The sequence below is a fragment of the Telmatherina bonti genome (genome assembly GCF_933228915.1).
Source record: "Telmatherina bonti genome assembly, chromosome: 14".
NCBI classification, from domain to species: Eukaryota; Metazoa; Chordata; class Actinopteri; order Atheriniformes; family Telmatherinidae; genus Telmatherina; species Telmatherina bonti.
Genome location: NC_136612.1, coordinates 26,145,685 through 26,157,613, shown reverse-complemented (window position 1 = coordinate 26,157,613; position 11,929 = coordinate 26,145,685). Strand labels below are relative to the sequence as shown.

Genomic DNA, 11,929 nt, shown 5'->3' with positions numbered 1-11,929 from the left:
AAACGGGTCGGTTTTGCTTTGGACACATTATGCAAGACATATCATTTAATTTTTAAAAGGACTGTTTTAAAATTATTTATCTCCAAATACATTCTGATAACGAATAATGTACAGCCAAATTAGGATATACATATCAATCATGGATGTATGACTTAAAAAAAAATTGCACTGATTAATTCTGGTCCATTGTACTTCTTTGTTGTCCCATCCTCTCTAAAGGAAATCCAAATTTGTACGTGCGTGCTCCCTGTGTCACTCACGCCCCACCTCCCTGTACTCTGTCCAATCAGAGCAGAGAATGGCCACAGGGGGAGGGGGGTAGCTCGCGACCATAGAACAACTGCAGCAGAAAGCGAAGCGGGGAGATAGTGGGGGAGGGTCACGTGTGTACACACTGTAGCTCTCCAGCAGTAGTAAAGTCTGGAAAGGTCGGCCCCTATAGACCAACCCTCGTACGGAAAGTGAATAAATGAAGAGGGCGACTTAACGGAAATCCACCAAAACTGCTTTTTTTCCCCCCGCTGGTTTTCTATTTTCATGCTTTGTGAGCTCGTATAGAACCGGACATACTTTTTAAATTCGCCATTATATTTTTTCTAAAGAAGCAAGTCAGAAATGCCAGTGGAAATGCTGCATCCAAACCCAATGCCTCCGTAGGTTTGCCACTGGTCCAAACCTATACGTTTGTGGTGAGTTTTGTGTCCTCTTTTCTGACATTTTACTTCCGTTCCTGCGGTGGTTTGCTCTCATATTTGTCTCGTGAACGCAAACAGACGTGAATTTGTCGCCGCTGAGGATGTTTGGATGCGAGTAAAAGTCACTTTAGTTGCGCCAACGTTAGCAGCAGAAATGCTTCAATAAAGGTAAATACGTGACAGTCGGCTACACATTGTACTTCTCAGTCAAGTTTTGGTGGCATGATGTGCGCAAAACTAAAGACAACTTGTCGTTTTTCTTATCTTTGTTCGGCTATTGAAACCCCGTAGTGTTAACAGCGTTTGGAAAACACCTGGATATGTTTCTCGTGGGATCCACTTTCTCAAGGGCAAGGAAAAAGTTGAAGGAGTTTAATAGAAGGCTCTCTGGTAATAGGCTCCTCCACTGACCAGGAAAAATTGTGAGTTTTACTCAGACTTCCCTTTATGAATTAGACCCCATAGCATGTTTACATGAAAACCTCCACTGGAACCTGAAACTGATGTGATGTCACAGTGAAGCTGCTTAGTTAACCATAAACAGAGGCTGCAGGAAGAGAACAGCTTTTAACCAGTAAATCAATAAATGTATTGGAATAATAGCATATGAAGAACAGACACATTTGCTCATTTTATCCCTTGCATTCAGCCTTTTGATCTTACATAGTTTAAATAGGATCATAATCGTTTCTTCCTTGTTTGTTTTTATTACAGATCTCAAGCATTTGATAATTTTAGCTTTGCTTTGATCCCAAATGGTAATTTTGAGCCTCTGGTTTGTAGATACAGTACATGAATTGTACCGCATTAAGAAATAGTTTCTTCCTTTTAAACCATTTCACCACATTAACTGAATAAATGCTGCTTCTTTAAATAGGTCTTACTGATCACCAAATTAAATACTCTTTAAGAATTAGGCTTTGCACTTGTTGTCGTCAACTTCATCCATGTGACCAAAAGGGGACATGGGCGTGCGTGCCCTGGCTTAGAGGCAGTAAGCCTGATTTGTGCTGACCATTGAACTCTGACTTTGTTGATGCCTGTCACGGTTAAACATGTTGCCAGAAAGAAGCCAAAGAGCCTGACAGTGACCTGTGTTTGACCAGCGTCTATTAGAAGTTGGGAGGGTAAAAATGAAAATACAAGAAAACCATTTTCCTGCCATTGTCTTTTTATTTATTTTTATTTATTTTTTATTAATAAAAATCTGGTTTTTGAAGGGGAGGAACTGTTGTTGCTTAGTCAAGATTTTTGGATAAACTGATGACCCAGACAAGTACATAACTCATGTGAATGTATAGCTTGGAACAAAATTTTAAGATTGCACAGACTTAAATCAAACACAAGCCATATTGACTCACATCCCTCACCTTTGACGCCACTGCAGCCACAGCATGAGTGAAAACGAGCCATGTAACCTATTTTTTTCTTCTCTGTCGTATTCCTGCTCCTACTCCACTGTAGACGCGCATAGCAAATCATGTGGCATCATTCAGTACTTTCTGAGGAGGGTCTGTAAATTCCAGTAAGGATATATGCGGGGTGTGGGCTGAGTATGTCACACTACTCCCATCAGCCTGCGAGATCTGGCTTCAGAATGCTGGGACGTCAAGCGCATGGGCGTCACTGTAAAGAGATCGTGTTTGGTGGGGTTGAAGCATGCTGAAGCAGGGCCTCCCCTCTGGGAATATTTAACTTAACCACTTTTGACATGGAGCCATTCAGAACGTTCAGACAAGGCTCATGCAGGTCTGCAACTACAGTCAAAGTCATGTGCAAGAAGAAGAGGACAAAGACCTTTCAGCTGGGGGTTTAAGGGCCTCGTCTTGTTTTTGTTTTCATCTGTTAAATTTAAATGTACTATCAAACATGCATTGCTTTATTTCTTGCTAATAAGGGAACACAATCAACACAGTGATGTATTCAATTTTAATACAATTATTTTCTAAAGAAAATACATTTTGTGCAAGTTTTTCCTGTCTGTAATATAGTGCTTCAATAACTGCATATTCACTATCTGCATGCATGTTCTTCTAAAGCAGACCGTGTCATGAACAGGAAAATGCAGGACCTTTATTACTCTATAGCAAACGCACCTGTACTACTTTGAATATAGCATACACAGCCCGTATAGAGTGAAGCCACACTGGCACCAAGTCAGGAGTAGACTTTTTTTTTTTTTTTTCCCTCTCAGTTGAGTGGAAAACTAGAGATTTCATTGTCATGGGTTGCTGGTAAAATGCGCATAGCTGAAGTGCAGCGACTTTAACAACAGCTAAAGAAGCGACAGCTTAGATGCAGACTGTGGAAAACTTGGTACCATATTTCAAAATGGTAGGCGGTGCTTGATAAGACCACCGGAGCTGACCAATCGGAGCAGACTGGGCTTTTCCAGTAGAATGTGCCCCCTATCTCCATTTTAGAAAATAAAAAAAATAAGAGGTGTGACCTCCGTGACTTTATGCATTAAATAGCATTTGGTTAGGTTTAGTTGTGGAAAATACTTCAGCTGAGACTTTGTGGCCTATTTGAGTCCTCACACTGACAACTGACCACTTCTGGAGCGTATGTCGTCCTTATAGCTATTCAGTGTGTATGGCCTGTTGTCAGTCTTTTTTTTGTTTGTTTGTTTTGGTTTATGTATTATTTTTTGTCAGATTCGACTTGCAAAATTTCCATCGCATCTTTTAGTGAGAGTCCTCTTTCTGACTATTCATCATAGCAAAGCATGAAAAGGTTCGTGGCGGTGACAATGAAAGGATTAGGTGTAACTGAACATGTCGCATGCCAGTCGCTTTAACTTTTCGTTTCACATTTTCATTTAACCAAAACAAGGAAAACTTCACACGCTATGACCATGTTGAGTGCAGAAGCTGAAGAGCCTCAAGAAACCGGTGCTGTATGACAGAACTGACGAAAACACAACACATGCTGCTATGTTTAAGTATTTTTCTTTATTTTTTTCCCCCTAAATCTACAAGTCATTCACTTTTCCTTACTGCATAACACATGTTTTAGGACACTTTGTACATCCTGAGTAACAGCTGAAGTCGTCTTTTGCAGTGTTATTCTATTGTTTCAGATGCTAGCAGTTCAGGGAGACTCAACAGGGGGGGTTTCTTGCCTGCTCTAGTTTTTCACATCAGTGTAGTGTAAAACAGCCCACGAACCTGCTCATAAAACTCAGATCTGTTTTCTAGCTTATCAGGGTCATTCATTTAATTGTACACTTATTTAACATGGGTTAGGCTGGTGGTGTGTTTTTCTTTTACAATGACTGATAGGAAATGAAAAGTAGAACTTTTTGCTACTTTTTTGGGGGGGAAAGGGCTTTATAAATAAAATCGGATGTGAGAACAGTTGCTTTAGGTACTGTGCATATAAACGTAGGAAGCAGGAGCCTCATCTTCTGACTCGTGATTGTTGAGATGAGTTAAGTCCATCATTACTGAGAAGTTCTTGTAGTGCTTAAAACAATGACACCTCTGAAAAGATACCCAGCAGCTACTTGCAGCTGCCGCGTGAACCAGCGTGCTAATGAAAGGCTGGCAGAAAAGCCTGGATCTGGTAGATTTTTAATAAATGGGGAGAGTCAGCCCCATTGCAGTGAGCCCTCTTTAATAATCACCAACTTGCCCTGAAGTCGTTTTCTCCTGAAGTGATGAGAGGTTGTTTAAGGGGTGAACAAACTGCAGATAATGTGCTAAACTTTACAGTCTGAAGAGGAAGAGAATCTCTAAATGTGTGCTTTTCTAAATGTCTGTTTAGTCAGTGAGTCACCTAGCTGCAGGTACGGATGGTTTTGTTTACAAGGGGACTGCCAGATTTCTGTAATGTTAAAAAAATATATAATTTTTTCCCTTTTTACACAAACAAACTCTACACTTTTCTCCTTCTGATCCTGATCCACCTCCAGTTCAGCTAATAGCTCAGGCCCCCACTTCAGTTTCTTTACAGGTATTTGTAGCAGGGGTACCATGGAAGAGGGACTGAGCTGTTATGTTCATGTGTCTGTTGCTTAGGGCCAAAACAGCCCCTCTCTCTAGTGGTGTTACGTAATTGAACGGAAGAATGTTTCCCTTTTACTGCCGCTGTCACTTATCTTTCTGAAAACAAAAATCCCTTCCTGCTCTTTGTTCTAAGGAATGGTTTCCTGAAAATTCTGCACATATCGGCGCATGCATTTCCTTTGTAAGACTTATTTTATCATCAAAGAATCATTCTTCAAAAGTAGCTTTGGCGTTCATGTAGAAACATCTCAGCCAAATCATAAGTAACATCGTAAAATGCAGATTATTTGGATGATTTATTGCTGCTCTGCTGCAGTATAGTTTCCGTTTTCCTTTGACTAAATCTTGTTGAGCAATTCTTTATGTTGACGTTATTAATGCAAAGAAGCCGAATAGCATTTTGTTTCCACGCTGCTCTGCTCGGCTCATTTTAATTCCAAATGCAGCTGAAATATCCTGAGTTTTTTCTCTTTTTCATTCTCCCTACTTTCCTTGAACTTCACCCTACAATGTGTTCTTCACTGACCCCATAACACAACCTGCCTCGCATTTCATTCTTTGTAAATGTACCCATCACCTCGTGCCCAGCCCAGTCAACTTGGCAGTAACTTGATGATTGCTCTGCTTGACTCAGAACAGAAGCTCCACATCCATTTGTAAAATGTTGCACTTTATCTTACTGGCTGACACTGTTAGGAGCATGAAGCTAGCTCTGCACACGCAACTGTGTCCTTGCATGTGTCTGTGGCAGCAAGAAGAAGAGATACAAGGCCAAAGCTAGACAGAGTAAGCTTGCCAAGGTGTCAGACAAATGCAGTTTTGTATTCTTCCACCAGAACAAGGAGTTGATTTGCTCCAGCCAGTCAGGAGAGATGTGGAGGTTTGGAGGCTGAGCCAGCAAGTGAAACATAGTGTCAGGCGTTTGTATTCAGCCAGTCATATGCAGTCAAGTGAAATTAACTGTGTTACCCAGAGCATAATAGCCCGGTCGTGGACTGACGTGTACTTGTGTGAAGGTCTTGCTCCTCTCACCATCTTGGACAACAATAACAAAAAGAGCTAAAATCTGCTCCTTAATTTTTTTGGTGTGTTTGTTTGTTTTTCTTTAGAACAAAAGGTTGAGTTTTTCACAAAACAGAACGCAAACTGGCTCATAAAATACAAGACCAGTTCCAGACTTGTTGGGATGGTCTGTTTATTATGAGATTTAAAAATCTTATAAACCAATATTTTTATTGACAGTAGAACAAATGAATCGTCCACTGTTGAAACTGAGACATTGAGCTATTTCAAGGGGCAAATAACTGAACATATCTCCAAAAGGTTTTGGGATCTGGGCAACAAAAGGCAGGAAAAGTTGCGAGTTTACAAAAATCAAACAACTGGAAGGACATGTTTCAAATATTGAAGTTACACGATTGAGGATAAAGAGCACCAACAAGACGGGGTCTCTCAGAGGAAAAGCTGGGCAAAGGTTCAGCCATTTATGCAAAGGTGTGTCAACAAATTGTGGAGCAAATTCAGAAAAAAATTCTTTGTCATGAAATTGTAAAGAATTTCAAGGTTTCACGGTTTACAACTCTTTCAGTTTCAGAAAATCTGGAGACATCTTTGTGTGGAAGGAAAACAGGGAAAAGTCAGCACTGGATTTGGCTCTTTGAGCAGAAATAAAACAGTATTTTTGCAATGTAAATCGCTGCATGGGATCATGAACCCTTCCAGGAATTAGTTTATATGAAGGCAGCTCACTCATGCAAAGAAGACGCCACATTTCAGCACATACTGGGACGCAGCTCATTGAAATGGACTTCAGAAAAGTGGGAAATTTACTCAGTTATCAGACTGACCTACACTAAAAAAACATTTTCTTTTTATAATTACTGCATTGCATTGTTTTCTTATCACACTAACTCCCGTCTTCCAACTTTCTTTTTTTTTTTTTCTCTGCAGTTGATCTGTTGAGAGTGCTTGACCAGTGTCCGAGCCCAGCGATGTGGATCTGCATGGTTTACAATGAGACGGACACCGCTGTGGACTTCCAGCTCTGCCAGGAGTTTGGTCTCACCCTGTCAGTCTTCTCCCTCATCTATCTTCTGGTGTGTTTCCCTCTGGGGTTGTGTTACAATGTGCTGCTGGTCGCGGTGAACCTCTCCAACAAGGTGTCCATGACCATGCCGGATGTCTATTTCGTCAACATGGCCATCGCAGGTCTTGTGCTGAACTTGGTGGCTCCCGTGGAGCTCCTGAGCTCTACCTTCACTCGCTGGCATGCATGGGAGTACAACAACGAGATCTACATCACCCTGCTCATCCTCTTTAACATCTCATCTCTGGTCATCATGTATTCCACCACGCTGCTCAGTCTGGACTACTACATAGAGCGGGCGCTCCCTCGTACGTACATGTCCAGCGTGTACAACACAAAACACGTGTGTGGGTTCATCTGGGGCGGTGCGGTGCTGACCAGCTTCTCTTCACTCCTCTTTTATGTGTGCAACCACATATCCACGAAGATGATTGAGTGCTCAAAAATGCAGAACAAGGAGGCGGCCGATGCCATCATGATGTTCATCGGCTACGTGGTTCCAGCTGTGGCTGTGCTTTATGCTTTTGTGCTCATTTTGCGCATTAGGAAGGAGTCTACGCCTCTGGATCAGGACTCCGCTCGCTTGGACCCATCTATACACAGGCTGCTGCTAGCCTCCGTCTGCGTGCAGTTTGTCCTGTGGACCCCATATTATTTGACCCTTCTGGTGCACACGGTAGCCGGTTCACCAGGGTATAATAGCGGTGCGTATTATGTTCCCACCTATTATTTTATGAGATGTTTTTCTAAACTGCTGGCTTTCTCCAGCAGCTTCGCAATGGCTCTCATGTATAGGCAGATGAACAAAAACTTCTCGAGCAAACTTCAGCGACTACTCAGGAGGTTGCATTGTAGAGACCAGTCCTGTCCTCATGAACGCTCAACAGTTCAGCAAGTGGTGACATGAGATCCTGTCCGGGGAGATCACAGGCGACCTTCCAGCTACCCCTCTCCTCCTTCTCGGCCCAGCCAGCACTTATCCCCCTCCACTCCTGTACAGAGCCAGTATCAGACTGGTGCTTCCTCGAGACTCTGGACTGTGTTAAGAGCGACATAGCTAACTGTGGAATTTCCTGTCACTTTGCAGAACTTGATCTGATTTGTCTAGTTCTGCTGTGATTGGATAAACCAAACAAAAACCACTAAGTGCTGCTTTCTTTTCTCTTCTTTTTTTTTTTTTTTGTCAGTGAGTAAAGCTCTCAACGAAGACACTTGGGCTACTGGTTCAAGTGTGGTGAAGTTAGTACATTCACTCAGACACTAACTAACATTGTGGCATTCTCTAAGAGTTGCACACAGGCACCAAAAAAAGAAAAAAATCAGCCTGCTTAAAAGCAGTCTCCAAACACTTGTAGCACGATGGTGGGTTTGTGTTAGTGTGCAGCTTCATTAATGCACAACTGCTTAAATTTCACCATTAGGTCTATATGCTGTGGTTTCATTTAACTTTAACTCTATAATGTTGCTTTTCCCTAGCACACAATAAGCTATACATTTTCATTTTCATGTGAGGCTAAGCCATTTGTTGCTAGATAGAGCATTAATGGATGGTTTATCACCATCCCTCCACAGCAAACTAACATGTAGCTTTGCCAGTGGATCGTTACTGTGTGAACTGTCTGCACACCTCCAAACCTCAGTCATTCAAATGAGAAAATGGTTTCTCATCTTGTTCAGTTTTCTTCAGATGTAATAATTATAATATTTTAAAGGCCAAGTGAAATATTCTCTTTTTTTTCTCCATCAATGCTAATACTTTTCTGAAGCAATAAGTAAACACTGCTATGAAAATATGCCATCATTTAACTTTTTGTTTCTCACTGTGTGTTTCTGATCCACTTACAGGCATAAAGAGATTATTCCCACATATGTCGAGTTCCTCAGCAGATTTTCTCCTGTCGATTTATATGCACTCTCCTCACTTTGAAGCCACACAAGACATGCTCTTAGAAAGTTTGCATTCAGGGTTCCGACATAACCGGTATACCTCTTGTGATCTCTGCTGAGGTTGTTTGGTTTTTGGTTCCGAAAGAATTCAGATATACTTGCATGTTTTGTTTTGTTTTGTTTTTTTTTTTATTTAAACTGTTTCACTCCTGCAGGAATTATGCATGCAGAGCCTCAAACGGGGTCACATAGGAGGCCTTGAGGAGGTGGCATGTGCATTCCCTCGGGAGTGGTTGGAACGTTCTGTGCAGTGGAATTATTCAGACTCTCAGTCACAATAGACGCATTATCAAAACCCCTTTTTCAGAATATGAAAAGCTCACATTCCAGATACCTGTGAGCAATGTGTGTGACAACATCCAACAGTTGTGCTGCTCACGTGCATTAAAGCTGCTTTGCTTTCTTATCTGCCACTTAGTAAAGAATAAGCAGACCCTTTTCTTATAGTGATGAAAGCCACTAATAAAATGCTGAATAAAAATGTATTATTCCACAGTGTCTATTGCTTCACTCTGCATGAGTTGTTTTTATTACCTGCTTTCTGAACATGTGGACCAGTTTATTGATTACGCTGTAAACAGATACGCCTGCCAGGTGGGCTATTCATTAGGTACTCAGAAGATGAATGATAATTACTCAAGTTTATGGCAGTTTTAAGTCACATTTTCAACTGAGTTTATTTATAGAGTTCAGCATCAATGATGGGAAAATCTTTGGAAAGTTTCCATAAGTGTGCTTAAAGGCAAGTGTATAAAGGCTGAGATGTTGCCTAATGTACCAACAGGAATATAATACTCTAAGATTATAATAGAAAGGACTGTTTTTGGGCTGCAGTATATATTGGTCTGTGAGAATTCTTGTGTATATTTGACACAGTTGATCCTACTGTCAGTTCTTCTCAAAGTCCTGCTCCTTCCTGTTGTTTAAACATGGAAGGCAGACTAGTTTACATGAGCAGATTACAAGCAGCCTGAATCTAACCTTGAAACATTTAGGTGGTAGACATTTAGATGACATTCCTGTCCAGCCTATGACCGTTAAACATGGCTTCTTTCGTAAGTTAAAACTTAAAATTCTACCTAATTAATCAAATTAAAGTCAACTGAATTACATATTGTTGTGTAAAATCAAAACATGTAGGCATTAATATACAAATAAAGAGCGCTCAAGAAGCTAAACGTGTGCTGTTTCTAACAGTTTGGAAAATCCTACTTTTAATCATGCATCCAACCAAAGTTACACAAACCGAATGACAGTCATGTTCATGATTTCCTGTTTTTTTTTTTTTGGTTTTTTTTGTTTCTTTTTTTTTTTTTTTTTTTTTTTTTGCAAGACTGCTTGGAGCTGATCCATACATGTTCCATCCAAATCTGATAACCATCAGATGTATAGGATGCCAATTTAAACTTCTAGACCACCAGTTTTCCTGACTTACCACCATGTCTTCATGTGTAAGTCGCTTTGGATAAAAGCGTCTGCTGAATGACTGTAGAATAGAATAACTTTATGTGTTAAGCTGTTCTGGAGCCATCTTGCTCAGAGATGGGACACGCTGAATCCATGCCAGAGGCGATAATTAGCAGTCACCACATGGGCTTACAGCACCATGTTCACAACTGCAGAGGAAAGTATGATCAAACCTCAATGTCTCACCCAGCTGAGACGACCGCTCGAATCTGAGAGCAGTTTATTATTTCTGAGGGGCCTAAATCTCCCATCAGCGTGCAGAAATCAGTTTGACTTAGCTCACTTAGTGGCTGAAAGAAACAGACATGTAAAAACACCCGCGCAGTTCTTTCATGTAGAACGTAAGCAGCTGCATGTTGGCTATTGGAACACCAAAGCCTCAATTCTTCTGGTTAACCTATTTTCAAATGTTATGCCTTTTTTTTAGAGTACAATGCCGAAAAGTAAGCATGTAAATATTAGATGTGATCTACAGGAAGATTCTAAACAGAAAATAAACCATTTTCTGAAAGCTTTATGGAGATTGTGCAAGAAACCCACTGTCAAATGAGTCCTAGACTAATTAAAACACTAAAATGAATATAATGTTCCTTCTTCTCTCTCAAGTTAATAACTAAACATAAAATGAAACGTACCATGCAGCCAGTTGCGTATGAGATAGTTTAGAACTGCTTTGTTATTCTTAACATTTCCTTTTTGACAAGCATAGTTTTAGAATAATACTGTTCTGGTCTTCAAAATCATGTTTTTTTTATTTGGATCACTGAATTTTTGTCCGAAAATCTTTCTAACCCTCATCAGGCCTGTGCAGTAAGCAGGTTGTGCAGTCCCTGTCCCCACCCCACCCCCCCATCGGAGATTCAGCGTGTGGATGCCACAGCTTGTGGAAGGATCCAATGCCATCACACACAAACTGGGGATATGACAGCATTCCACACATTCTGGGAAGTTTTTTTTCTCCTTCTGTGGGCATGAAGGTCCAAGACTGCTGCCATTCTTGTGAAAAAAAACAATCTTTTGTTTTGTGAGTCGCATTTGATAACATATTGTGTGTCTCCCTGCGAGTAAGAGGAGAATAAATTGTTGCAACAGGAAGTTAGCAGAATTATAAACCACAGAAAAAATTAAATGAGTCACACATAAAGCTCTAAAATGTCATGCTGCAGGACGACTAAGCTAAAAGGATATTTACTCTTGTCATTGCATACTGTTTATATCAGAGTCTGGGGGACATCCTACATCTGGAAACTATAGTCGAGAGAATTAAATATGGTTGTCATGGTTACTGTGTCCCTTTCTGAGAAGATGTTTAACTCAAAGATGCAAACCGTAAGCTTTTATCTGCATTGAAGTAAGTCTGTTGCTTCATCTGAGTTCCTGTTACAGAAAATCATGACGCATCATCACTGCACTAGTTAAAAAAAAGACAAACAAAGCAAAGTTGTTTCTCCATTGTCAGCCAGTTTTATTCCATTTATTTTATGCTTAATTTGAAAGTTAACAGCAGACAAACTATCTGTGCTTCACAAAATGCCCTGTAATAGTTTTGTTCAAATATGCAACACTCAGTTTCACACTCCACAAACACCAGAAGGCTGTAACACACAGAAACAACAGACATTAACAATATAAAAGTCATTATCTGGCAGAACAAAAGTAAAACTGGAGTCAACAGATTTTATGCCAAATCCCAAGTTTCATATACAAGACGTGGAGGGAAAACC

At 40.6% G+C, this 11,929-nt stretch overlaps 1 protein-coding gene across 1 annotated transcript; it reads left to right on the top strand.

The window, feature by feature from the left end:
• Positions 1 to 437: 437 nt before the first annotated feature.
• On the top strand, positions 438 to 9,192 carry gpr146 (G protein-coupled receptor 146). Its single transcript, XM_079252525.1, has 2 exons — positions 438 to 689; positions 6,656 to 9,192. The coding sequence occupies exon 2, from the start codon at positions 6,697 to 6,699 to the stop codon at positions 7,696 to 7,698; it is 1,002 nt and encodes a 333-aa protein (XP_079108651.1). The 5' UTR covers positions 438 to 689; positions 6,656 to 6,696; the 3' UTR covers positions 7,699 to 9,192.
• The last annotated feature ends 2,737 nt before the right edge of the window (positions 9,193 to 11,929 follow it).

Coding starts and splice junctions, on each gene's coding strand:
- gpr146 (XM_079252525.1), top strand. CDS start 6,697: ATGTGGATCTGCATGGTTTACAATGAGACGGACACCGCTGTGGACTTC.